Raw genomic sequence first — 27334 nt, 5'->3', positions numbered from 1 at the left:
TCGGTCTGGACCCAGAAAGTGAATGCGCCCTCCGTTCGTGGCAACAGGAGGAAATGGGTGGGTGGAGTTTTGCCCTACCACGATACTTGCACTGCCCTCATTATTCCCTACTTACTAGCTACCTACTATTCATAGATTGACCGTCTTTTGGCCTGGTTTTTCCTGGCAAGGCCAACTTTGGACTGTAATATTGAAGCGATCTCTACGTAATTCATATCGAATGATTACCAAGGTGGTAAGGTCCGATTAAAAGTACGGTATATGTTACTTGGTAGGCTGGAAGGAAATCCCATTTGCAAGATTTGCTGGTGATGAAAGAATGACTCCTCGCGATGGAGATGCCCTCCGCCCAAGGCCATCAGGGCCGTGGCAGACTCTCGGGTTGCTAAAACGGGCAAGCCGGGGGAACCGGGGGCGAACCCGGGCTCGGCGCGCGGAGGACGCTAAACAGGAGCGAGGCGGTTCTGGAAGGCCATTTCATGCCGGTCGAAGATTCGATAGCAAGGCCCTTCATGGTCACGGGGCCCTTCGGAGATCCATCCGGCCAATCCGTTGCCGGTCTATTGGATATCCATGCGCCCCTTGTACAAGGAGGAATTGGGCTATCATGCCCTCTTCCTCTTACCAATCAAGGACTGTCTGGACTCTTCATTTTCCAGTCGTTCCTGTACTAAAACTATCCCGGTAAGCTTATCAGTTGTCCTCGGCTTCATTGGCCAATTCCATTCCTGTTCGACAGATTTTTCCTCCCAAATGTGGCTGAACTTCCTGCACTGTCCACATCGATCGTTCGAGAATCCGGGTACTCAGGTACATCCTGCGTTCCTTGAATTGCTTAACACTGATGGTACTTGTACTTCCACTAATGATCAATTGCGTAATGTTGAGGGGCCCATTGAAGATTATGACCGGAATCCTCCTAATGTCTTACTCGGTAAGCATGGTCTAAATATAGACCCGGGGTATACAGTTCACAGGGCATCAGACACAATCGCAGAACCATGGATGATGCCGGATGGCAAGTCAGTAAACACATGTACCGTATCAGGTGTTCACCCCCACAAGGACAGCGCTGTACAACTAACACTACATCCTGTATTTGTTGGATACCCCAAACTTTTCGCACACATCCAGGGGCACATTTATCTGATCGACCTCCCGGGGCCGATCCGCCAGAGTACCGTGTGACCTTCAGAATTTTTCAGAGCATTGAAAAGTGGCGTCCTCGATCCGGGGGCATGGAACCATAAGAACGGATGAAGTGTCATGGCCATGGTTAAAGCTACTTACCCGATTGGGAACTTCCGGGGAGCTCCCCCCTCTCGGCCCCGCTGTTTCTGGTCCGCCTTCCTGCCGTCTCTTTTTCACTTTCGCGCGGAACCCAGATGTATATCCGTTATCGTGAGATGCTCTAGCTAGGGACAATTGATCCCCCAAATTGGCCAACGAGGATTCCTCCCATCTTCCGGTCCATTTAACAGGTGTCTGCTTACTACTATCGAGCGGTTAAAGCCAGCGCAACTGGAATGTTCTGATGTGTTCTAGATTCGGCATCACAGAGATCAATTAACCTGGTTCTATATGGTTTTCGTGTCTTGCGACAGCTCACTCTGACAGCCGCTGGGGTTATTCCAGAGTCATAATTGGATTTCCATTCCTAGGAGGTATCTACAGTACTTGAGGTGTATCCTCAGAGACCGCGCTTTGTTAGGAATTATGGAACCCAGCAGTTACCGAGGTCACCTGGACAAAAAGCAGCCGCCACAAAGCACAGAGCGGACCCCTCGAACTACTGTACAAACGAAGTACGGAGTACTAGTAGATAGACCAGGGTTCCTTGTATAGTACAGTACCTGACGATCGGAGATATGCCGACCTGACCAATTTGAAAGTAGGCACGTGGGCAAGTCCCAGCATTTTGACCCGTGGTATTGGGAATAGAGCACAGTCTCCCACCTTAACCGAAAGCGGGGGATAACAGCTTCAGGCAAACCCAGTTATCAATGGGATGTGATAGCAAGCGCATTCATCAGCATCTCCAGTCTGTAACCAAATACACGCCCTTACTGAACGGATGCGCGCGTCTCATCCCCGGAGGAATGATTCAAAACCATTATCTTCTCCGCTGGGAAGCCGCATATCCGGTTGTGTGATGGCCACGTCAGCTTTTATCTACCGCGATCTTGGAAATTCCAGGATGGTCTGTGTGACGGGGACGGGCTAGTCTGGCCTGGGGACCGCGACCGGGAGTTGGGAATTGGGAATCAACCGGCTGCCGCCAGAGAATCTTCTGGGAGAGTCGAGGCCGTTAGCAGATCAAAAGTTTGCTGGTCACACGGCCAGTCGGGATTGGGCCCATTGCAGTTTAGCCCTGAATATCAATCGGATCTGGCCGCACAGACCAACCGGGGTTCTGGATCCTGGGGGACTGGGGTAAGGTTTCCATGCGGAGTTTACAATGTTCGTTCTATTTCTATTCCTATCTCCCGGTTTCTCTTCTAGTACGGAGTACATACAGTCTTCCGCGTTATGCCAGTAGCCGATGACAAACTTACTAGGCTCTATCAGCGAAGGGAAGGATTCTCCGCAGTCTAAGTTTTCATGAAATTAGAGTCATCTAATTTCTTCGTTCTATAACATCCTCGAGACGTGTTGCAAATTACGTAAAAGTCTATCTGACCGAGCAATCAGGCCAGTTGCTGACTGACTGCTGTGGCTTGTCAGACTTCGAAAAAAACAAAATAATGTTACAAGACGCTTGTCGCAAGAAGTTTTATTCGGTTTCGGGAGAAGATATACTCGGCGGCGATTATACATGTCGCACTCCTCATCTTCCTTCCCTCACTGCTCCTTGAAGTTCAATGTTACCTGTCTTTCCCATCCTTCTGGGCTTCTTGGTCGTACTTGATCTATACTATCTGGCCAGCATTTTCTACTCGATTCGAAACCACAAGTCCATAGCTTCGGTTACGTATCAAGGGGTATCTTTGTAGTTTCCCTTGTGACTGTGTATTGTTTGTGAACTATTTGTGTCAAGCACAAATATATCGGGTGAATAAGTGGAAACTTGAATTAGCATTGGAAAGCATGGGCTTGACCTCGACGAAGATGCGCCTGAGACACGAGGCAAATGGGACACTCTCCAGACTATCTGAAGCTTGTACATATTCACACATCCAGCATTTCCGAACAACTTTCTTTCACCATTCATCGTTCAACTCGTCTGATACCCGAGATCCCTTCTTTGAAAATAGGCGCTAGACCTCTTTTCCTTCAAATCCGTCGTAAGGATCAGTTACCGGGTCTCGCAGATATCAGACCTGAGTGAACGGATCACTCTACATAGCACTTAGACAATCCTTGTCGCGTGGTAGAAACAGCGCGGCATTCTTCATTGATGAAACCTCTTGCCTCCACTGCTTATCGCGCAATTCGACACTAAGAGCGGCGATTCAAGGGGCTTTTCTCCAAACGGAACAGGAGATCGCCCATTGCACTCGGATCGTAAGTCGACAAAGTCATCACTCCAGCTAATGCAGGCAATCCGGCTGTGTCAGCCCAAGTGGCTATAGATGCGACCTCAATTCCGATAGCACGATCGCAATAGACGCAGGGTTTGTTTAACGGGGTCCTTTCGGGCGACTCTGTCTCTCAGATTGTGAGCGATGGTAGATTGACCGACGCTGCGTATGATTTGTTAGCTTGGTTGCTTGATATCGCGACGGACCTAGGCCTACATTGGTCGTGCAACAATGATATTTCAAGATATTGCAGTCCCCAAATTGGGCGGAATAGAAGTCTTGCTGACCATATCCATATATTTGATAAATCTGTCACCTTCTAAGCCTGTTCCCTTCGGCGCACGACAAGAAGACATAGAATTCCTCCTTGGTCGCAGTCGACAGATGTGGTCAGCCAGACCAGCAATCTTGAGGTCAGTGAGATTTGCTGTCAGGACTAGTAATACTATATTATTCGGCTAGAACGGCGCGATACACATCGATGAGAGCTTCCTGGGCCTTCCCGTGATATGTCGGTAATTTCATGTTAAATTCCGGGTCCTGATCCCGGATGATTCCATTTTGGATCATAGAACCTTCCTTATAAAAGAGGGGTCAAGTCATTCGATTAATTCATTTCTTGATCATCCAAAGCTCATATCGGTGGGATCTGGCGTTTCGATTTACTCAGCACCGTTTAGACAAGGACAGAAAGAAAATAACGAAAAGGGGAAATAGGGGGAAAAGAGTGCCTATCTTTGACGTTTTCACAAGTGTGGGTTGGTAGGTGAGAGAGCCCCAGAGTACAACGTGGTTGGTATCAACTCTTTTATTTAAATTTTCCCGCCTTCACTCACCCACACTATCGAATTTGACTTCTTCAAGAGGCCTGTCCGTGGCTGAGCAGGGTTTTAGGCCCCCATATCGCGGCTGATCGACGTGAATTGTCGGGTCGTACGACCATTCCGCACCGTGCTGCCTGCTGACAGCCTGACATTCAGCCTCCAAGGCTGTGATTAAAACCAGGAGTGACCCTGCTTCGTTCAGTGGTACTACTGTAAGTCAAGTGTCAACAGTCGGCCCTAGCTTGCTTTTACATATCCATAACCCAGTCAGGATTCAAGCTAGAAACATGCCTACTGAATTCCTCCCCGCACAAGCGCCCGCAGGCGTCCAGTGCCACAAAATCGATTTCACAGCAACCGACCCACCTCTGCCCAAATACAAGGGCCTGTTCGCAGCTTTGATTGACAATGTCTTGACCCCGGCAGAATGCGAGGAACTCATCCGCCAAGCAGAAGCGTCCACCGTCACCTCCACCTCCACTACCCCGACGTGGGAGCGGGCCATGATCAACGTCGGCAATGGGAAGCAGGCCCTAGCGACCGAGACGCGAAACTGCGGGCGGATCATCCTTGACTCGCCGGAGCTGGCCCAGAAGCTTATGGACCGACTGATGCCTTTCCTACGAGACTTTGGCCTCAAGCGTGTTGAAAACCAGCTCCGGGTGACCGGGTTGGCTGGCCGCAACAAGGTTTACCATCTCACGCGACTCAATGAGCGACTTCGCTTTCTGAAATACGAAGGGGGCGAGTACTTCCGACCGCATTGGGACGCTTTCTACAGGACTCCCGACCGCCAGGAACAGTCCCTCTACACCATCCATCTGTATCTGAATGGAGATGGGGAGCAGGATGTCAAGGAATTGAAACGCCAGCAGAAGCGCGTGAATGATGGCGGGGATGTGAACCTGGACGTAAGTGGAAGGCTTCTGGGGGGTGCCACCTCGTTTACCCCCCGGTATGAGGAGCAAGAGACCCAGGTTCGCGTGTTTCCCAAGACCGGATCGGTGCTGGTGTTCCAGCAGAATGACCTCCTCCATAGCGGGGATCCGGTTTTTCAAGGCACGAAGTATACAATGCGGACGGATATGATGTATCGCGTGCAGTGATTCCTGATCATATCATGTAATGCATGATGATGATATAGGAGTACGCTGTGCTTGGTGTTAAAAGGCATGTGGATTCCAGAGAGAAATTCCCTTGGGCTCCGAAGTTCTTCCGTGAGGGTTGGATAACTTTGTGAGACACGATGGCAATGTGTTTGCCTAGGGATGTCGAGTCAGATACGCACCACAAGGTGCACACACTACGAATAGAATGACAACTACAACCGTGCTGAGCACAGCAATTTAAGATCTCCAAAGAACAAAAAATCCTGAGGCATACACTGAGTAGATAGAGTATGAACGAGCACGTTCCTGAGTAAATCAATAGAAAAAGAAAAACATTTTTTTCATGTTAATTTATACTAGAATTTATGCAATGCAATGCTGGCATGCTGACTCAGTGACCCACTGCTCAGGCCCCTCAGGCATCTCAGACTCGTATTCGTTCTGGTGGCCTCTCACGAACCGGATTTCATTTCTTTCATTTCCCTCCGACCCACTTAGACTCGTCCTTACTTTCGATCCTCTTGCGATCATGCATCTCGCTTGTCGATGAAGGCCCGATATCACCGTGTATTCCGTATGTTTTTCGCCCGTTTGCTTTGCTGACTGCAAGATGATCAGGGGTCAAGATATTCAACCTTGATATGGAATGTTCCTGTTCCGCGACGAGACATTCTCTGCCTTTCAATGTAGAAAGATTGCGGGTCCTGAAACGGCCATTTCCATCAGAATGTGGCTAAACGAGGCCCCAATCGGTGTCTTAGGTTCCTCACGATCTGCCATTGCATCGTCGGAAGAGCCGGATCCTAGCCAGAGTTTGACATCATGGATCTAAACATGTGCCTAACAGCCCCCAATGACCGTGGTTCTCGCGGATCAGCTCGAGAAACGCCCCAATAACGATCCGCGGTTCTGCAGAAACCGATTTCTTAGTTGCGCTTCAAGCCTCCGTTGGTGCTTGGCCAAGCTTTCGCGAGTCTCCCTTTAACAGACTGCGCCCCCCTGGCGAAGGGCGACCGCCGGAATTTGGGTCTCAGTGTCTTGGGTAATTTTAAAGAAATCCCCCTCGCTCACTCTCGTGTCGGGGAATATTTCTTCTTGCTCTCACGCTTCATCTGCGCGAGTAGCTAATCAAAACGCTCCTCGACATGAAGCCCTCCGCAGCTGTTTTCGCCCTGGCTGGGCTGCTATCCGGTGAGTAGGCTGACTTTCGTCTCCCCCTCCCTCCCTTTTCGTCCTTCAAATATTGCAAAAATTCAGTTTTCTGATAACGGTGGGGGCTATCTTGATAGGCGTCACGGCTGCCCCTGAAAATATTCGAGGGGAGGAATTGATGCTGCGGGCGCTGCCCAATGCACCAGATGGATATAGACCGACATCTGTGAGCTGTCCGGCCAGTCGTCCGACAATCCGTAGCGCCGCCAAATTGTCGCCCAATGAATCGGATTGGCTCGAGACTCGACGAGGCAAGACGAAATCCGCCCTGAAAGACTTTTTCGGCCATGTCACCATCAAGGATTTCGACGCCGCGGGATATATCGACCGTGTCTCCAGCAACTCGTCCAACCTTCCCAACATTGGTATCGCGGTTTCGGGTGGTGGTTATCGCGCTCTTATGAACGGTGCCGGGGCGATCAAGGCCTTCGATAGTCGTACGGAAAACTCGACGAGCAGCGGACAATTGGGTGGATTGCTACAATCTGCAACTTATGTGGCCGGTCTAAGTGGTGGTGGTTGGTTGGTGGGCTCTATCTACATCAACAACTACACTACCATTTCGAACCTGCAAACACATGAGAAGGGCAGTGTCTGGCAATTCCAGAACTCTATCTTTGAGGGTCCCGATAGTGGAAGCATTCAGATCTTGGATTCTGCCAGCTACTACAAGGATATCCACGATGCGGTGTCTGAGAAAAAGGATGCAGGGTTCAACGCGTCTATCACGGACTACTGGTATGTTTTACGTTCCCTTCGGAATCGATCATAGCCTAACATGTTGCTTTTTAGGGGTCGTGCGCTGTCGTACCAGCTTATCAACGCTACCAACGGTGGTCCTAGCTACACCTGGTCGTCCATTGCTGAGACCGAGGCGTTCAAGAACGCAGACATGCCGATGCCCCTACTAGTTGCCGATGGTCGCAACCCAGGGGAACTTGTGGTGAGCAGCAACGCTACGGTATATGAGTTCACTCCATGGGAGTTCGGTACTTTCGACCCCACTGTTTTCGGATTTGCGCCCCTCAAGTATCTTGGCTCGGCGTTCGACGGCGGTTCTCTGCCTAAGGATGAGAAGTGTATCCGAGGATTTGACAATGCCGGGTTTGTCATGGGTACTTCGTCCACCCTGTTCAACCAGTTCCTTCTGCAGGTCAATTCGACATCGCTTCCCAACTTCCTCAAATCGGCCTTTACCGACATTCTGGAGGCAATTGGCGAGGATGACGAGGATATTGCGCAGTATACACCCAACCCGTTCTATCACTGGTCAAACAAGACCTCTCCTGTTGCAAACCAGAAGGAACTCGACATCGTGGATGGTGGTGAGGATCTTCAGAACATCCCGGTCCACCCTCTGATCCAGCCCGAGAGACATGTGGACGTCGTCTTCGCTGTCGACTCCTCGGCCGATACCGAGTACAGCTGGCCCAACGGAACCGCTCTTGTTGCTACCTACGAGCGTAGTCTCAACTCTACCGGTATCGCCAACGGCACTGCGTTCCCTGCAGTCCCCGGACAGGATACCTTCGTCAACAACGGACTCAACACGCGCCCGACCTTCTTCGGATGCAACAGCACTAATTCCACGGGCACTGGCGTCACGCCCCTGATCGTCTATATTCCGAACTACCCCTACGTGTCGTACTCCAACATGTCGACCTTCGACCCCAGCTACGAGGAATCCGAGCGTGATAACACCATCCTCAACGGATACCACGTCGCGACCATGGCCAACAGCACCCGCGACGGCAACTGGTCTACCTGTGTGGGCTGCGCGATCCTGAGCCGATCATTCGAGCGCACCAACACCAAGGTGCCAGACATTTGCACCCAATGCTTCGACCGATACTGCTGGGACGGCAGCATCAACGCTACCAAGCCTGCCGATTACGAGCCTCAGGCTTTGTTGGGCGCGGGTACCACTCTTGGCCCTGCCTTCGTCACCAGTCTTTTTGCGGCTGGTCTGACTCTGTTTGCTCTGCTCTAAGGGACAGGACTGCAGCAGTTTGTACGTTTTTTTTTTTTTTTTTGGTCTTGTTGGTTCTGGGTTTATTTTTGGTCTTCGCACATATCCCATTTGGATTTCCTTGTTTTGGATATCAGTATACCAGTATATAGTCATAGGTCAATACCAGGTGATTTCGGATAATTTAATGAGATTTGGTTATCAAAAGAACCATCCATCTTCATGATGTTTCCCGGCATCTTCGCTCAGGTAAACAATGAATGTTGAGCTGAGTACGGTTGGCTATAGAACAGTCTTGAAGATGTCAAAACATGTGATATTGACCTCTAGAGCATTTCTTGTCGACAGTTTTGAACTTATGGCAAGTATTAGGAACCAATGGGTTTAATATTTACGTAGTATATCATGGTCCCTAGATGCTGCTATCCGAAGCCTGTTGCGAGGATATATACGTGCTACATTAGCCTATATTACCCCCAGACTACAGGACAAAAGCCGTGATAAGACAAAAGTAAAAAGAACAACGATAAGATCGAATGATATTAAAATAGCGAGCAAAGTAAAATGAAAACCCAAGAAGTGAAATCACAACGGTCGGTGAAGGCGATCCCCGTGACCGGGGCGGGGGCTATCATCGCCGGGGCAACGACCAGCTGTCCGCCCAAACAAGCAACAAGAATAAAAGAAACCCAATCAATCGACCACCTCTCAGCCGCGTCCTCGAATTTATTATCTAACCTTGCATATACAGCTTTTGTTTCGACTCAACCGACCCTCCGAGCATCTGTCATTGTCCTCTGCAGTCTCCGCGCAGACTCACAATGACCATTTCGCCCTCTCAGTACTAATCGACCTCCCTTTTCTTCCCCTTCCGACCGCACCCACACAACAGCGACAAGGGAAGCCGACAGAAGTCCTAGCTATCCGCGGGACAAAACAAAACCCACACACCGTTCAATAATATAGACAGCAAGCTTGCATTCACCATGGCTCGAGCAGCTGTCATCCCGAAGTCGTCGCCCCCTAAACGGGCCACGCGCACCACAGCGAAACGAACCACTACGTCAACGACGACGACAACAACAACCAGCAAGACCACGAAACCAGCACCCACCAAGTCAGCAACGCGAACGACGACAAAGGGCAAGGCCCCTACATCGGCTACCGAAGCCAGGAAACGGGGCGTGCGAACCGCAGCGGCGGCGAGTAACCCGGTCGAGGATAGCTCGGATGATGGAACCGATGATGAACTTGGAGACGTGGACACTAAGCCGAAGAGTTCTACGACGAGGACGAAAGCGAAGTCGTCTGCTCCTACAACTACAACGGCTGGTCGTGGTAGGCGGACGGCCACGACTGCCACGCCCGAGGTAGAGAGTGACGAGGATGAGGATGAACTTGCTCAGACTGAGGCCCCTAAGAAACGTGCTGGACGGCCAAAAGCTAGGTCTGCTGAGCCTGCCGAGAAGCCTACAGCTGCGCCTAAGACGAGGGGAAGACCCAAGGGCAGCGGAAAGACAAACGCGACTACTGGCAAAGAAGGCACACAGAGGAAGACGCGAACGCAGACGAGTGTCGAGCCTGAGCTTGAGGCTGAGTCTGGAGTCGAGCAGGCCCCGAAGGAAATCTTTATCACAACGAATTCTTCCAGCATGCGATCGAATATACTACGTGGTCCGGCCAAGAAGAAGAAGGTCACTTTCCGTGACCCGGATTCGGAGGAGGATATGAGTGAGCCCATCCCTCCCCCTGCCGGGCGGAGAAGGGCTGCTACACCTGCGAAGAAGGGCGGTCTTGCAGCCAAGCCTGTTCGTAACTCTCCTGCAGCTTCCGGTCGGGGCCGTAAACCGGCAGCCGCCAAAAAGGGTACTTCGAAGCCTCTCTCGCCCAAGAAAGCAACGCAAGTTGCCAAGTCGATCTCGTCGTATGCCAGCTCGGATGGCGAAGAGGACGAATTGAGCGTCGCCAAAAGCCCCGTCAGGATTACTGTCGACTCTCCCACAAAACACGGATCAACAAAGACTGGACTAAGCTCCCCGGTAAAACGAATCAACTTTGCTTCCGCCTCGCCTAAGAAGAAAGTCGACGAAAATGGAGAGCCGACTGCTCACCTGCCCATGCCGATGGATTTCAGCGAGTCTCTTTTTATGTCTAGTCCCGCTCGCCGCCCTACCCCATCGCCTTTCAATTTCACAATGAGGGAGACTCCTAGACGTGGTGGTTTCACCGTGCGAGAGGATATGAAGGCTTCCAATCAGCAGGATTCGACACCAACCAAGAGCTCGCCACTTAAAGCGTCGCCTAAGAAGGCTAAGCTGGAGACACCGAGACGTGGTAATCTGAACTTTCTCGGTGATAGCGGACCCCTATCTCAGCCTAACTTTACCCCCGGACACACCTCTCCCCTGAAATCTTCGCCTAAGAAAGGTCTTTTCAGTATCTCGCTTCCCTCACAGCCTGCGCCGCCTGTATCATCAACCCCGCTGAAGTCCATGAGCCTGCTGCAGAGCCCCGCAAAGAGAATAGCTTCTCCGTTCAAGAGTTCTTTGATGAGAAAGTCGCCTTTAGCTGAAGATCGTGAATCGGAAGATGAAGATCACGCAGAAAGCTATACGCCAACTCAAAGCCCTCCAAAACACGTGGATTTCGACGAAATGGACGACATAAAAACGGAGGATGACGACCATGTCGATGCTGCTGAATTTGAAGAAGCGGAAGGCAGCCTCCCTGCTGAGAATCGAATGGGGACTCAGCCAGAGACAGAAAATCACGCTGAAGCCGAAGCTTCTGAAGTCTCTGACGATGAGCCTGAAGAGCAACCCCAGGAGTACCCCTCCGATCACGTCGATGACCATGACTCAGCAATCCCTAATGCTCATGAAGACCCGATGGACCCATTAGAGCTCCAGGCTCAAGAGTCTGCAAGCGAGCATGATTTCGAAGAGGAAAATGTGGACTCTGAAGCTGGAGAAGATAATCAGGAGGAGGAAGTTGAACAAAACGTTGAATCGCACAACAACAGCCATCCTGAAGATACCCAGCCAGTCTTTGAATCCCATGAGGAGAAGCGGGAGAGCCTCGCAAACGGTAATATTGAGAATGTTGAAGATGAGGATGAGATTGCTCATGTGGAAGAGAAAGCGCATGATGCTGAGGAGGATAAAGACCTCGTTTCTGAACAAGACCATGAAACAGCTCATCTGACGGAGCCAGAGCAAGCTCAAGAAGACACTGTCGAAAAAACGCCAGAACGTTCAATCATCAGAGAGGAGGCTACTTCCACAGGCCGACGCAGCCTTATTGAAGGCCTTGAAGACGTCTTTGTCGACGCGCCCCTTCCTGCCGGTCAGCTTACTGAAGACCTTGACTCCATGAGCGGTGATGACATGTCAGTAGCTGGGGGCGAGGAGGTCGATATGGCTGAACCAAACAATCAGTACGACGAGGATTATTACGATGTTGGCGATGATTATGTATTCGATGATGACGAGGAGACCATCGTGGCATTTGAAATGACTGGACAGCAACAGATGTTCGATGCACCTGACATTGCCCACGAACAACCGCAAGATACTGCTCCACGTCAAGTTGAAGATCAGGCTCCACAAAGTCCAGTGGAATCGATTGAGCAACAAATGACCCAAGCGCCTATTAATGACGAGAATATTATACAGGAAAGCGCTTCTCGTGAAGTGGAGAACCGCCCTTCGTCCCCATCCCTACGGAATGTGGAGAGCTACCGCGAGGAGAAGGATGAGATGGACTCGAACGCAGATGATTCGTCTGATTCCGAGCCCAGTGCTGAGGGAAGCATACATGCCACCAAGAATGCTAGCCCCCAAGTACAATTCCAGCCGGAGCACCAGTCTCCTGCCCCGGCTACCGAAGCACCGCGTGGTAACCGCCCACGGTTCACGCTATTGGCCGATCAACTCAGCGGATGGAGGGCCAGCAGCCCCCAGAAGGCTGAGCCCAGACGCTCGAAACGGAGAGGTGTTTTCTCTCTTGGTGGAGGACTGAGAAGGTCCAGCGGTGTTCCGCGTGCTTCCCGTCTGTCTGGGCAGGTGTCTTATCCTGATATCACTGCCCACGAAGACAATCTAGCCCTCGAATCTTCCCATCAGGAGAACAACGTTGAGGATCAGAATATTACGTCTCATGCTGATATGATGCCCGAATCGGAAGCAATTCAAGATAACGCCCAGGAAATCCAGCCCTCCATCGAACAGCCCAACTTTGAGATTTTCAGTGACCCGGAACCCGAAGTTGTCCATACTGAAGCAGTTGATGAAACCAACTCTTCCGACCCGGTGCTGGCTTCTTCAAACGAGGATAAGGACTCAACGAAGCCTGCATCTCCCGCCCAAGAGGCTTCATTCGAGTATGATGACAACAAAGAGAACGATGATATCCCTCTTCCTGGGCCGGTGACTCCGATGAAAAACCGGAGCAACCAGCTGCAGACCGTTCATACGGTATCAAAGGTGCCTCTGAAGGGAGAAGGACAGATTTCTCCCTTGAAAGTATCTCGAAAAAGAGGCCTGTCGATGGGCACCTCGCCTACTCGGTCCTCTTCCAGGATCCGCAAGTCTCTGGGTCCTCTGTCACCGGCATCCCTGCGCCCACCTCCCAAGCTACCCCGTCTTCAGCAAGACACAATTCCCAAGCTGCAACCGAACACGTCCCGACGGAGGAGCTCCATGGGCCAACAGCCCAGAAGTGTCGCTAAACCTTCGCGTACCTCTAGCCCGGCGAAGAGTTCCCGGAAGAGTATCAGCGCGACCAACTTGGCCCTGCAGGGGGCTGTCGTGTTTGTTGATGTCCATACTACGGAAGGAGAGGATGCCAGCGGTATCTTCATCGAGCTTCTGCAGCAAATGGGGGCTCGGTGCGTCAAAAACTGGTCGTGGAACCCTCGTGCCAGTGTTTCGCCGGACGAGGACGCTCAAACCAAGGAAGGCCGAGTGGGTATAACCCACGTCGTCTACAAAGATGGAGGAGTTCGGACTCTGGAGAAGGTCAGACATGCGCGAGGCCTGGTGAAGTGCGTTGGAGTTGGTTGGGTTCTTGAGTAAGCGCCCCGCTCTTCGGTCCAGTGATATTTGAGTCTTAGTACTAACTTAATCTTCAGCTGCGAGCGAGAAGGCAAATGGCTCGACGAAGCCCACTACGCGGTTGACAGCTCCATCATCCCTCGTGGCGGCGCCAAACGGAGAAAGAGCATGGAGCCTCGGGCCCTCAGCAACGTCAACGGAACCCTGGTCACAAGCACCGCCGCTGCCAACAGCAGACGATCTGGCGCCGACTGGAACACCGTGGAAGAGTTCAAGCGCCACACCCCTACTCCTCCTCTCGAGGAGCCTTCCACGCCGACCAACAACCGCAAGTACGACGCCGATATCAACGAGCGCTACTTCCAGACCCCGAAGACGCCCGGCTACGGCTTCAACATCGACAACATCGGCATGTCCCCGGCTACTCCGTACTACCTTTCTCAGAGGAACAAGCTCGTGCAGCAGACTTGTCCTCCGAAACAGCTTCAGCAGGGCCTTTTTGAGAGAGCGGGCCCATCCGAGCAGCCTTCTCAGAAACTGCGGACGAAGCTGGAAGCCGCGAGGAGGAAGAGTTTGGCGTATAAGCCTAGAGTTGGGAGTCCATTGATTGAGTGATTTTTCTCTTCCTTCAGTGTTTGTAAATGCGCAGTTTCGTTTGGGGATTGGTTGGTGTTAGGTATTGGGATCTATTGCTTTTTTTTTTTTTGGTGATCAGATACATACCCCTTTGCAGAATGATTTTTTTCCTGTTTCTTATTCTACCTTTTACATGTGATATTCTTTTGATTTGTATCCATATTCCACGGATGTTACTTTATCTACCTATTCATCAATGAACAAATCATCAAATCTTTTATTTATTTCCTTTTGATTGATGCTCGTGAAATCCGATAATGTAGATAGATATAGGCCCATTCTTACATTCTTCGCTCAAATCCAAATCATGGTTGAACTTCAACTACTCATCGCAGCTCACCTCAGTTGAAAATTAGGAACGAAAACAAAAAATAAAATAAAAATAAAAATAAAAATAAACAGATAAATAAATCCGAACCGATGATGTTGGTATCATGTATTTCAATATCAAACCAAGCCCACCATGTTAAATGCATCCATCCACCGCGTTTGTCCATGTCTTCGCAATCTTGCAACGAAATATAACATGACTTGACTTTTGATTCTGAGGGAATTCCAAATGTAAGGCCCGAGATGGTTGTTGTAATTGTATTTTTTAGTTGTAATCGCAAGGTTCAAAAGGAGAAGTTTAGAGGGGAGGGAGGGAGGGTCAAGGGTAGAAGGTTGTGACCTCGGTAGGTAGATAAATAGATATCGGAGGTATAGAGAGACAGAGAGAGAAAGAAGGGGAAAGAAGGAAGAAAAGAATTGCTAAAGATCAATTCAAACAGTGGAAGAACCCCCCAACTCATCCCTCTCATCCATCTCGCGATAGAACCCAGCCACCAGAAACGCCAACTCCAGCGCCTGTTTCTCATTCAGCCTCGGATCACAGAACGTCGTGTACCGTTCGCCCAGACCCTCTTCCGTCAGACCGGCCGCGCCACCCACACACTCGGTGACAGCCTCACCGGTCAACTCGAGATGCATACCGCCAAGGAACGAGCCCGCGGCACGATGGATCTCCAGCGCCTGTTTCAGCTCAGAGAGGATATCGCTGAAATGACGCGTCTTGATGCCCGACGGCGTCGATTGCGTGTTGCCGTGCATCGGGTCGCATTGCCACACGGGGATGTGGCCCGATTGCTGCACCGCGGCGATGTGCGCGGGGAGGTGGGAGGCGATCTTGGAGGCGCCGTAGCGCGAGATGAGGGTTACTTTACCAATTTCGCGCGTGGGGTTCACGACGTCCAGGAGCTGGATGAGGTCCGTGGGCGTCATGCTGGGGCCGATTTTGATGCCGATGGGGTTGGCGATGCCGCGGAAGAACTCGACGTGTGCGCCGTCGAGTTGACGTGTGCGGTCGCCGATCCAGATGAAGTGCGCGGAGGTGGCGTAGTAGGATGCGAGGGGGTGGTTGTTCTGGTCTTTGGCGGTAGCGGTGGTGGTATGGGGGATGATGGAGGATGAAGAGGACGGGGTTTTGAGGAGGCGGGTGAGTGACTGTTCGTATTCGAGGAGGAGACCCTCGTGGCTGGTGTAGACGTCGACGGTCTCGACACCGCGATCGGTATCGATGCCCACGGTTTGCATGAACCGCAAGGCGTCCTTGACGCGGTTCACGATGTGCTCGTACTTCTCCTTGATAGACGGCGTAATGACATGGCCAAGTCCCCAGTCCAGCGGGGAGTGAAGATCCGCCAGACCGGAGGACAGAGATGCCCGGAGGTAGTTGAGAGTTGCGGCGGAATGGAAGTAGGCCGACACCAGTCGCGATGGGTCAGGCTTGCGTGATTCGAGCGACGCAGGGAAGCCGTTGATATTGTCGCCTCGGAAAGAGGGCATCTCCACGCCGTCGACCGTCTCCATAGGGCTGGACCGGGGTCTAATATCGTCAGCAACCAGTACCCAAGAATATCGTTTCACTAGAGAACTCACTTGGCGAACTGTCCTGCAATACGCGCAATACGCACAACCGGCCGATTGGCACCTATAGTCCCAAATCAACACCATGTCCTCTCAAACAATCCCACAACATAGAAACATGGAAACATGGAAAAGAGGCAACTTACCCCAAATCAAAACCAAGCTCATCTGCAACAGCAGCTTAACCTTGGCCTCAATCATATCCTGATTACAGTAATCGAACAGCTCCGCACAATCTCCTATACAATCATCAAGAGCTCAGACGCAAACCCAGACCCGGAAAGGGGAAAGCCAAGAGAATCGCACGACCCACCTCCTTGGAGCACGAACGCCTTCCCAAGAGCAACATTCCTCAGACTCGCTTTCAAACTGCTAATCTAATAGTCGGAAGTAGCACAGGTACAATTAGCCGAGCCCCGTTCGCACAGACTAGACAGGGACAAGAACGGGAACTAGGGACGCCAGAGCACATACCTCCTGGGTGGTCACCAGGGGCGGCAGCTTGCCCAGCTTCGTCAGGGCGGATTGCAGCCCCTGAGCATCGTCGTAGACGACGTCTTGCTTGATGGGCTTGGAAGTCCAGGCTAGAGGGGTAGCGTCGGGGGTCAGTTAGCGCGCTAGATCATGGGGTGGCTTTTTGTGTTGGGACACATTGCTTGCTTGCTAGCTAGCTAGAGAAGCATTGATATAAGAGAGACTAACACTCAGGAGTCCAATTGTCCATGGTCATGGTCATGGTCGTGTAGTGGGGGTGAATCTGAAAACGCCCAAAGATCGACAGCTAGTAGAGACGTCAAATAAAGTGGAACTTGCAGTTGTAGCACGCCTACAGGCGGGGCGAGAAAGAGGAAGAGAAAGAGAGAGGAAGAAGCCCGAGAATTGGGGAAGCTAGAGAGCACGATAGCCAACACGAGTCAAACCAGCAAAGTAAAGTAAAGGAAAAAAATTAAGAATAATACGAGGCAGTCGAGTTGAAGAAAAGCATAAGCCGGTTATTGACGGCCTGAGTCATCCCACCGTTGAATTCATTATGTAAGGGGTGGGCCTGGGAGCCTGAGGCCTGGGTGGGTTGACTTTGGTTATCGATAAGAAGACTGACAGACAGACAAACGTCATGGCAAGTCACGATCTTCCCTTCTACTACTCCATACTTGGCCTTCGACATTCCAACACATCATCCACGCAAGGGCTTCCATCCCATCCACCTCATCCTAACTACCCCATCTAGACACCTACTCTAGCCCAAATCCAACCCAACAAGTTTTACCCCCCTCCCTCCTTGTACCCCGCCCAAAAAAGAAAGACAGAAAGAAAGAGAGCCAAAATGTCCGACCCAATCCCCTCCGCCCACCCCGACCCGGACGCCGTGGACCAAAAACTCCCCGCGAACGCCGAAGACCGCAAAGCCGCCGCCGCGCTCTCCTCGCTCAACACCAACGGGATCGCCGCCGACTCCGACTCGGCTGCGAAGCCGTCCGCGTCGTCGGCGGAGCAGGAGGCGCTGGGGAAGGCGATGAGTCGGCTGGAGATCGCTGCGGGGACTGGGGGTGCGGCGAAACGCGGGGCTGGCGAGGCGCAGAAGAAAGGGACTGCGAGTGAAGTAGTGAGGAAGAAGGCGGTTAAGGTGGCAGCGGAGGATGTGGCGCTTTTGGTAAGGGGGATCGTTTGGCTCCGTTAAGGGGATCGTTAAGAGGTTAGATGGTTGACTGACTAACTGTTGGCAGGTCGAGGAATTGGAGTTGAACAAGATCAAGGCGACGGAGCTGTTGAAGGTGCATGATGGGGATGTGAGAAAGGCAATTAAGGCGTTTGTGACACCGGCTGTGGGAGCTTAAAGATTACATCCTGGTCGACTGGAGCCCGACCATATGAATAATGGATTGATGAACGCAATGAATCTATAAATTTAGAAATCTATCAACGCAAAACTGACCAGGGTATCCCTGTCATGAACATAAACGTGTCTCGTAAGTTGTCGTATATAGTCTCAGCCACCCACAAATGTATCCGATATCCCTCTTCTCTCATCGAGTATCTTCCGACTCCTCCGTCCGCTCCACGTTCTTTTCAATCCCTTTCCCCTCGTAAATCGACCAAAGGAGCATCCATCCTACCAGAGCTTCGAAGGCGAGAGCCCACCAGATGCCGCCGACCAGGTTGTACTTCAGCCCGAGTCCCAGACCCCAGCCACCAATCATCGGTCCGAGGGTACGAGCACCGCTCGATATACTCTGCGCAAATCCGTGCACGGTGCCGAGAACCGTAGGGTCCGTGACGCTGTTGTTCACGAGAATAATCGCGGCAGGCAGGGCAAAGGTGCGCGATATGACCTGCAATCCAACAACGATCGTAAAGGCCGGCCACACCAACCATGGGTATCGCGGAATCAGCACCAAGAATGGCATCAGCGCATACGCCACTGGCGAGAATGGCAAGAAAGTGCGATATGAGGTCAGAGTCCCCAATCGGGACTGAACCTGAGGGTAGACAAATATCTGCAGCGGAAGACCGATGACCCCGATAATGGCGGTTGCAAGGCCGACTCGGGACGAGGGCAATCCTAGCCCTCCTCCAAAGTGGAACCCTTCCCAGGTCTTTTCCGGGGCTCGCGGGGTCGGCAAAAAGGTGAAGGTCATCGAATTGAACGCACTGGTATGGAATGAAAGCAGAAAATGGGCCAGCAATGTAAGTAGCACATTGGGTGTCCATATCTGACGGAATCCTAGGCGTCTCTGACGAGGTCGAATACGAGTTCGAACTGGGCTAGAAGGTGCCGATCTGCTGGCCACGCTTCCATCGATATATAACGACTCATCATCGGCATGGCTAATTAGCGGACGATAATACCGACCAGGCCGCCGTGAAGACATCGACTTCGCCAACGTGCGACCCAGCTTTCGACCCCAGTCGCTTCGATGCCGTGCAAACTCATGCGTCTGTTAACGGGAATTAGCATCACGATGATCCAAAGCATACGAGCCTCACTTACCTCATCAAGTCCAAGCAAGACAGCAATCATAGAAACAAAAATGAAGATCGCACTGAGCACATTAGGCAAAGCAAACGGCCACCGCTCCATCCACCACACTCCATCCTTCCCACCAAGCACAGTGCCAGGGCCAAATAGATGAGGATAACTTTTCAGTGGATCCGCCAGCATACCACCAAAGACAGGACCGATAATGACACCAACATTGAAACACATCGGCAGCAACAGGAAAGCCCGAGATTGATACCTAGATAAAACAATTAGGTCAAACATTCGATCAATGCCGGGATCAAGCGATCTTACTTCTTTTCTTGAATGATCTCCGAAATCATCGTCCTCATAACCCCGACATTACTATTCAAGACACCACCCAGTGTCCGGAACACTGCAGCCACGACAAAGGACCTCGAGAACCCAAACCCTACGCACGAAAGACATGTCCCCAACAAGCCGATCAGAAGCACCCTCTTCCGTCCCATCCATTCCGCATCAGCTAGTCGGCCCCACCATACAGCCGTTAGGAACTGCGCCGCGGTAAAGCTACCCTGCAGGATACCCGCCTGGGCGGAGATGGTAGAATCCGGCAACGAGGGATCGAAGGATTTCAATTGATAAAACATATACGCCTGCAAGGAGGTCTGGGTGAGCGGTTCCGATAAACGGGCAAAGGTCAGGATGGCGAGTTGGCCCTTCTTAGGCAAGGAGCGCCATGTCACCGGCTTTTCGCTGGCGAGTTCGGAGTTCGCATCGCTGTGAGCGTCGGAGTTAGCGCTGGGGGGTCTCTCGGGGTGTGAGAGGTCGGGAGCGGGCATGAGAGTACGGCTCTCTATGGAATGGCCATCGTAGATGACGGTGTCGATGCTGTCACTGTCATCGTCGTTTGGTGGCGAACTGTGCCTGGCGGTATCCGAGGAACCTAGAGGAGCGGAGAAGGGCCGAGTAGAGTAATTGCCCTCGTGAGAGCCGGAGTCTACATGCTGGGTAGACTGAGGCCGGAAGTCATGTCGTCCAGTCGATCCCATCAACAAACGAGTTTTCTGAGTTATCTGACGATGTAATTAAAATGAGGAGACAATGGGAATGGGATGGATAGGATTGATAGGATCTTTGAAGATGACTATGACTGTGTTTTGAAGAGGCGACAAAGTTTGGTTCGCTCGAAGGCGCTCGGATTTATCGGCCTGGGGATTCGCCATGAACACTAAACCCGTTTGGGGTGTTATCTTATCGCTAACGCCGACAGTGCATAAAACAGGTTGTGAAGAGACGTTTACTCATCAACACTCAATTGTTTGGTTAATGCAGGATGTATCCAATCCCACACAACATTCAAGTCAAATAGTGTACACCAATGCAACCAGGCCGCCGAACGCCGTTCCTAAAGAAATCAATGAAAGGCGAATAATGAATGAGAGGGCAAAACAAGAATCCGGTCCTTGCCACGAGCCGTGAATGCTCAGGTAATCCATCAATATCACAAAAACAATCTTATGTTAGAAAGGAAAAGAAGACAAGAGAAGGATGTACAAGTCCACAAAACGCATTAAACAAACAAGGTATCGATAACTAATTATGACGACTGTCACCACTCCTGCCAGTCATGTCCATGGTGCTCTCGATGCCTTCCCAGGGAAGCTCTTCATCGTCATCCGAATCATACTCCGTTGCAACATTCTTGGGAGCAGACTTATCGGTAGTGGCGGCCACCTCCGCCGTTCTTTCCGCTCCGGTGTCGATGCCAATCGACTGCAATGTCACCTCCATCTCCTGTTCGGTCATTTCTTGTCCATTCTGCTTCTGGCCTTCGAGGACGTCATACAGAGCATATATCTGGTCAGCTTTCATATCCACATCCTTCAGGAGCTTCTCGATCTTCGCACTCAGCGACTTTCGCTGCCGCTTGCTGAGGGATGCGTCCAGCTTGTTGTAGGCTCCTTGGTAGGTTACCAGCTGTATTTTCAGGTGTGACAGCTCGTCCTCCAGAGCTTTCAGTACCGTAGCAAGAGCTGCGGCGGGGGCTTGGGCAGGCCGTAGAGTGGGTTCCTCGTTGTAGACAGCAGGCTGCGGCATACGCTCTGATACAGGAACGGGCTTGGGGATCTTCACAGATTCTTCGGTGTGGTCGCAGTGATCGCCAGGAATGGTCCGCTTGCAAACGGTGCAGTTCTTGCCATTGTGCTGTGTCGCACTATCGAGTGCCCGTTGTGCAGATTCGGGGAGCTGTTTAGGGTTCTCCGCAACAAGGTCCGGGCGACTGAGGGTGATGTCGGGAAGAATGAATGCAGAGGTCACATCTTGCGAAGCTTGACGTCGTTTGCGAGGCGCTGTCGAGTGATCCGAGTGGCGTCGCGGTCGCTCAATCGGCACGGACAGATTGCTGTCTTCCTCGGCCATACTGACTTTCGACGTTCCCGTCAAATCACCCATAGCAGAAGCCGGTCTGGAGGGAACCTGCTTGGTTTCTTTGAGGGACGATTTTCTTGGTGCTGCTAACTTTGAAACACTGGCACGATTTGTGTTTTGGGTATCGTTAGGTGCCTCTTCTCTGGATGTGTTCGACTGGCGTCGCTTGCGTGCCAGCCGTTCTTCTTCCAAGGTCTTGCGCAACTGAGCGATTTCACGTTCCTGCAGGCAGGGTTAGGATCATTGAATTGAGGCCAGACAGAAAATTATAATGAACTTACATCAACGAAACTGAGAAGCGTATCGTGCTCGGTTGCAGAAGACTTCCTGGTGTTGTTGGTAACCTCACCAGTGGAGTCCACAGGCTCGGTCACATCCACTTCCTCCACCACGACTCTCTTGACGCGCTGCTTGCCGGTGTTTGGCTGTTTCTTCGACTGCGACCGCTTGTCGGCTTTCTCGGTCTTCGACTTGGATGAACGCGGCATGTCAATTGAGAAGAGTGCCTCATCTGCGCGCTCCTTCTCGAGACGGGAAATCTCCCGATCAACTTGAGTGGAAATCTTGGCCCGAGAGTCCTCTCGCTTTCCAGCCTTGGATCGAGAACGAGTGCTCTTAGAAGTCACGTCCCTGGTCCCTTGCGACCCACTTACGCTTCTTTGAGTGTCCACTTGGCTGTCATCCGAGCTTGCATCGCTTGCAGCAGTTCGCTCCGATCGGTACGTGTCTTCACGGCTTTTCGAAGCATGTGAGCTGAGCTTCGCCAACTGGGCCGAGAGTTCCGCATTCTCCTGGCGAAGAGTCTCATTCTCGCTCTTGAGGTCCTGTGATTCAAGGTATGCCACTCCTAGCTGAGAGACAGCCATGTCGCGCTCCCGGTTCAGTCTTTTGAGGGCGGTTTCCTGCATCTGGGCCTTCCGCTCAACAAGATCAAGCTTGTTTTGCAGAGCCATATTGGCTGCGTCGAGTTCTGCAAAAGGGGGCGTTAGTAAATTCGAAAGAAGAGCAGACCATGATTACACTTACTCTGATTCTCGTTGATCAGACGGTCCCTTCCATACTCATCCTCTTCGCTATATCTGCTTCTCCCGTGCTTGTCCTTACGGGACTTGCCTGATTTCAACGACGCGTTTTCCTGTCTCATCTCCTCGATTCGCTTTTCAGCCTCGGATTTAGACCTCTCGAGCTCTGAGACCTTGTCCTGGAGCAGTCTCAGGGAGACAAACAGCGCCTTCTCGTCTTCGGGAATCGGCACGGCATCCAGGGGGATGTGTTCGCGAGTCAATGACACGTCGGCGGTATCGTGCGGCGGCGAGACAAAACGCGTAGTGCGCGCTCTATTTTGGCGAGTATAAACCGGGGTACCATCCTCATAAATACCCGAAACCAACTCAGACAGGTTGGGAAGATCCGGCAACAGGAAGGATTGCTGGGTAGCGGTGTCACCGGCGGCGTTCATCGACGCGTTACGCGTGTTCGAAGCGTATTTTCCCTTGCGCAATTCTCTCGCATACGCATCCTGCGACGCTCTTTCCACGGCGTCGGCAATCTGGTTGGATCCGAATCGCGTCGAGCGCGCCGTGCTCGTCACGGCAGGGGGCCGTTCGTCGACAACAAAGGAGCCATCGTACGAGTCTCGGACCTTAGCATGCATGTCGGATAGCGTCCGTCGCTGGTCCTTGCGGTTCGACTTGGACGATTGCGGGTCCACATTTTCCTTCTGAGCAGCGAGACTCGCGCGTCTCAACTGAGCATCTTTCCGGAGGTTTTCGCTAACCGCACGTCGAGGCGTGTTTCGCATGGCGGACTTAGGAGGCGTATGCGAGGTCGGGTAGTCGAGTCGAACGGCGGGCGAGGAGGACCGCACACTGTTCTCAATGCTCATGTAGGAATTACGCGAGTCATCGAGACGACGCGCCGGCTTGCTCGGACCGCGTCCAACTTCTAGAGAAATATCATCGTCGTCATCGTGGTCGTTGTCCTCCTCTGATGTACCAATCTGCGAAAATTCCGGAAAGAAGCGGTCCAGCATGGAGGAGTTGATGGCGTAGTCGGGCTCTTCCTGGTGGGACTCGTTTTTTCTCGCGTTCGGCTTCATGTCGGGGAGTTGGAGGCTGTCGTCGATTTCTTTGGTAGATGCAAGCGCCTCGTGCTCGGGGTCAAAGTCTGAGCCAAACGACGCGAAACTATTCGCCGTGTGGTCGCGCGACATGGCGAGCTCTCTTGAGTTGTTTAGATGGAAGCGCGCGTCGGCCGCGGTACCGGGGTCTCGATTCGAAAGCAGCAATTATAGCTGACACCTGGGAATTGATTGAGATAATAGTAGTATATCAGGCAATTAGGATACTGTATCCGAGCAGCAAGGCAATGGTATAACCTGCCACCGCTGAATGCTCACAGGCGCGGGAGAAATGGGGGGAGAGGGTCTTTCCGTCGGAAATGAGGAGGTTGGGAGTGTGAGTTGTTGGTTTGTTTACTTCCCGGGTGGAGCTGCCGCCGGTGCGACCGCCTTTTGGGTCCAGCAGTAATTCTTAGTGACTTGCATTCCCGGTGGACACCAATTTCAGGTACGGAGTTACTTTCTCTGGCTCAATCACTTCATTCTGTCTGGGGTACTAATATATTCAATAAAACCTTCAAGATAAATAAATAAATCTCGGCCTCCCTCTCGCTTTGTACATTGAAGACACCAAGAGGGAAAAATAAACGAAAAAAAGAAAAAGAATTGCTGCCTCCAGAACGCCTTGCTAGCTAATACTCCTTCAAACCCCAGCAAACACGGGGAAGGGGAAAATAATGAATAGAAAATGCCACAGATGCAAGATGATTAGGAAAGGAAAGAAGTATGCAAGTGCTCAAAGATCGTGAGAATCATGCTCATTAAACTGAAAGACGCACGCTCTCGAGGCAGGAAGGTCAAGAATGCAACGACCACAGCATAGCTTCTTGATGTAGAATGGGCATACTGAAGTAACAATTTACAGTCGGAAGAGATTGTATCTCATGTAGATTGGGTTTGTTGGTTGTTGGGAGGTATTTCAGGAGGATTCTGGTCACCAGGGTGGTGGTTCGTAGGGGTGGTAGGGGTGTTGTTGACGGGACTGGCAACGTCAATCTGGATGGTCGGCAGGGGTGTCAACTCCCGTAACCGGGGAGGCTGCTCCCCGCGGTCGAGAATTGGGCTCTCGTAAGGGGGTGCCTCCCCCCAGTCCAAGTGGTCGTAGTCCGGAGGCGGAATGCTGAGACCCCCAACATCTCCATCCTGGCCTGTCGAATGAGCCGAGTGGGTAGAATGGGCGTGAGATTCAGGTCGAGTCAAGGTGTCCGTTTCCGAAAAGTCGGACTGCATCGAGGAGTACGATTCGCCTCGAGAGTGGACGCTGGTCAGGATCGATCCGGACGACCGATCAGGCCCGTCCGTGTTTATCGAAGCGGCGTTGGACAACAAGGGATGACGATCTGAATCAGGCGACCTAGCGCGCACACGCGACCCGTCGTGACGAACCTGACCCAGCTCTGCGTAGGAGACACTGGAGATTCTCCGGTCACGACCGCGAGACTGATGCTCCGCCGCACTCAATGCCGCAGCCAAATTGGTATTGCTGCCATTGGCAGAGGAGCGACTTTCGGCGCGGGCGCGACTCTGAAGGCGAAGTTGTTCCAGACGGATATAATCCCCCCTCGCACGAGCATCGCGACGCTCTTGACGCCGGGCCTCACGGTCGGCTATTTCCTGTCGCCGCTGCTGACGGACCTGGTATAGGGATTCCATCAACTCCTCTCTTCGAGCCTCCTCTTCCTCCGCGGTCTCGGGGAATTCCATGACCACGTCCATCCCACCGCGCTCTCCTTCTCGGGCAATGATTTGCTCCTCCGGCTTCGGACTCGACGAGTATGCGGGCAGTGTTATCACAGAGCGGACCGATGTGTCGCGACGAACGTTACTGTTGGTGTTCATCTCAGATCCTCCAGAGGCGTTGTTGCCTGTCCCATTCCCACTCCCTTCTCGGGCGTGGGACGCCCCGTCGGGAACCTGACCATACGCAATGCCGACCGGCCATCGATTCCATTTATCCTTGAGGTACTTTCCGGGGATGTATTTGGGACGACAATTCATTCGGCGAAGGGCGCGCAAGGTGAAGTACATCATGAGGATAAAAGCCAAGACGAACACAATGCATGCTGCACACTAAATCCCAGTAATTGCTGCACGTCAGTAACTTGCAATTTCAAAAAGGACACCATACCCCGCGCGAGAGAGTGGGGGAACTGACGATGATGAAGATATTATTCTTGCCGCCGCCGTTGCTGTGCTTATCCTTGTCGTCCTCATTCTGACGGGCTAAAAGCCGCCCGGATTGAGGTGGGAGGAACATTTTCCGTGACGACCGATGATCCCGGGCAAGGCAGCAAAGAAGAAGCCCGTGGTATATCTTACTCCGAGACCATGCGCAGATAACGAGGGTACGGGGCAATCGACAGAAATTCAAGGGGGCAAGAGTGACGATCAAGTCAGCTCTGCATATACCCCGGAAGTGACAAAGGAGATCAACCGGGGGGGGAGAGGAAGAGGGAGAGTGAGATGGAAAGAGAGACGCAGCGGATATGACGGATAGAGTGAAGTGGACAGAGGCGGAGGGGAGGCTCGGCGATGATCAATCTGACATGAGCTGCCGACGGGGGCCTTGGAAGGAGTCGAGCACCAGTGGCGATGTATATATAGCGCGATCAATGGTTGGACGGAATAGGAGGTCGAAGTAGGAGGCTGACAACTTCCATGACCCGTGGGAGAAGCAGCGCTGGTTTTATCGGAAGACGACGAAGATTCGAAGAAGAGACGGAAGGAAAGGAAAGGAAAGAAAAAAAAAAGATGGGGAAGATGGAGAAGATGAAATCACAGCCAACGTAAGTGAAAAGCGGAGTTGGGAGTGTTTTTGTGGCTGGAAAAGGCTGGGCTGGAGTTGCGTTGCTGTCACGATTGACGATCTTGATGATGATGATTATCTCTCAGACTAGTGATACTCAATTAATCTCGAGAAAATTAGGGAAAGACGACGAGATTAATTGTTTAATTGCCCTGGTCCTGAAACCCGTGGATTATCATCTTAATAAATCTTTAATTTCTCGCCCAGCGTTTCTGCCTTCTCCACTTTGCTGCCATTTTTAGAATGCATTCGATTGATTATTCAGAATTATACTTGATGAAATTGAACAATAAAAATTCAATATTAAATCTTGATTAACCGCCGTCCTCCCTCGGTCCTTCCAATCTCGCAGTCCGGCTCGTGCTGGCCGCCTCGACTTTTGGACGAATCCACCTTGCTTGAAGCCACATCGTATTCCGCGCCCTCCTATACATCCAGCCACCCTTGCGATCTCTGTTCCGCAGAATATATAACTCTATCATTCAGAACCATAAACTATTCCTTTCAACTCCTTTCAACCATCTCGACCGATCGAAAAGTCTACTCAGTAGTATAGGAACCCCTCCCCATGCCCATGGAGATAATCCTCGGAGTTAAGTCGAATGTAACGCAGTAGCCCTGTAAACCCCGAGATCCTTTTAAGATGGCGGTTAAAGAAGCGCTCTTGGCCCTTTCTTTCTCCATCTCTCTCTCTCGTTCGATCATTATTGCTCCATTCTCATCCAAATACTGAAATCGCCTCGGCGCCTAATCCCATCGATCTGCGCTGCCAACCCTTAGCTGTTCT

General features: G+C 51.8%; 9 protein-coding genes across 9 annotated transcripts; 4 read left to right on the top strand and 5 right to left on the bottom strand.

The window, feature by feature from the left end:
- Nucleotides 1-4632: 4632 nt before the first annotated feature.
- Nucleotides 4633-5451, top strand: LDX57_006227 (uncharacterized protein; the record flags this gene model as incomplete). The annotated part of the gene is made up of 1 exon (XM_046087921.1): nucleotides 4633-5451. One exon carries the CDS (start codon nucleotides 4633-4635, stop codon nucleotides 5449-5451), a length of 819 nt encoding a protein of 272 aa, XP_045943889.1.
- A 1148-nt stretch (nucleotides 5452-6599) lies between these two features.
- PLB1_4 (lysophospholipase family protein) lies at nucleotides 6600-8656 on the top strand (the record flags this gene model as incomplete). Its single annotated transcript, XM_046087920.1, has 3 exons — nucleotides 6600-6645; nucleotides 6744-7404; nucleotides 7459-8656. 3 exons carry the CDS (start codon nucleotides 6600-6602, stop codon nucleotides 8654-8656), a joined length of 1905 nt encoding a protein of 634 aa, XP_045943888.1.
- Nucleotides 8657-9621: 965 nt separating this feature from the next.
- Nucleotides 9622-14304, top strand: LDX57_006225 (uncharacterized protein; the record flags this gene model as incomplete). The annotated part of the gene is made up of 2 exons (XM_046087919.1): nucleotides 9622-13706; nucleotides 13767-14304. The coding sequence occupies 2 exons, from the start codon at nucleotides 9622-9624 to the stop codon at nucleotides 14302-14304; spliced, it is 4623 nt and encodes a 1540-aa protein (XP_045943887.1).
- A 783-nt stretch (nucleotides 14305-15087) lies between these two features.
- On the bottom strand, nucleotides 15088-16966 carry ARO8_2 (3-deoxy-7-phosphoheptulonate synthase class II; the record flags this gene model as incomplete). The annotated part of the gene is made up of 6 exons (XM_046087918.1): nucleotides 15088-16189; nucleotides 16243-16294; nucleotides 16377-16469; nucleotides 16544-16607; nucleotides 16705-16814; nucleotides 16933-16966. 6 exons carry the CDS (start codon nucleotides 16964-16966, stop codon nucleotides 15088-15090), a joined length of 1455 nt encoding a protein of 484 aa, XP_045943886.1.
- A 588-nt stretch (nucleotides 16967-17554) lies between these two features.
- LDX57_006223 (huntingtin-interacting protein K) lies at nucleotides 17555-18065 on the top strand (the record flags this gene model as incomplete). Its single annotated transcript, XM_046087917.1, has 2 exons — nucleotides 17555-17881; nucleotides 17955-18065. 2 exons carry the CDS (start codon nucleotides 17555-17557, stop codon nucleotides 18063-18065), a joined length of 438 nt encoding a protein of 145 aa, XP_045943885.1.
- A 189-nt stretch (nucleotides 18066-18254) lies between these two features.
- Nucleotides 18255-19435, bottom strand: LDX57_006222 (uncharacterized protein; the record flags this gene model as incomplete). Its single annotated transcript, XM_046087916.1, has 2 exons — nucleotides 18255-19166; nucleotides 19220-19435. The coding sequence occupies 2 exons, from the start codon at nucleotides 19433-19435 to the stop codon at nucleotides 18255-18257; spliced, it is 1128 nt and encodes a 375-aa protein (XP_045943884.1).
- Nucleotides 19436-19518: 83 nt separating this feature from the next.
- Nucleotides 19519-20241, bottom strand: LDX57_006221 (uncharacterized protein; the record flags this gene model as incomplete). Its single annotated transcript, XM_046087915.1, has 1 exon — nucleotides 19519-20241. The coding sequence occupies one exon, from the start codon at nucleotides 20239-20241 to the stop codon at nucleotides 19519-19521; it is 723 nt and encodes a 240-aa protein (XP_045943883.1).
- A 544-nt stretch (nucleotides 20242-20785) lies between these two features.
- Nucleotides 20786-23834, bottom strand: LDX57_006220 (uncharacterized protein; the record flags this gene model as incomplete). The annotated part of the gene is made up of 3 exons (XM_046087914.1): nucleotides 20786-21844; nucleotides 21904-22592; nucleotides 22649-23834. The coding sequence occupies 3 exons, from the start codon at nucleotides 23832-23834 to the stop codon at nucleotides 20786-20788; spliced, it is 2934 nt and encodes a 977-aa protein (XP_045943882.1).
- Nucleotides 23835-24623: 789 nt separating this feature from the next.
- LDX57_006219 (uncharacterized protein) lies at nucleotides 24624-25998 on the bottom strand (the record flags this gene model as incomplete). The annotated part of the gene is made up of 2 exons (XM_046087913.1): nucleotides 24624-25811; nucleotides 25897-25998. The coding sequence occupies 2 exons, from the start codon at nucleotides 25996-25998 to the stop codon at nucleotides 24624-24626; spliced, it is 1290 nt and encodes a 429-aa protein (XP_045943881.1).
- Between the last annotated feature and the right edge of the window lie 1336 nt (nucleotides 25999-27334).

This window comes from Aspergillus melleus (genome assembly GCF_016097325.1).
Source record: "Aspergillus melleus strain CBS 546.65 chromosome Unknown contig3, whole genome shotgun sequence".
NCBI lineage: Eukaryota > Fungi > Ascomycota > Eurotiomycetes > Eurotiales > Aspergillaceae > Aspergillus > Aspergillus melleus.
The sequence above is the reverse complement of the archived record's forward strand: the minus strand, read 5'-3'. Positions and strand labels throughout refer to the sequence as shown.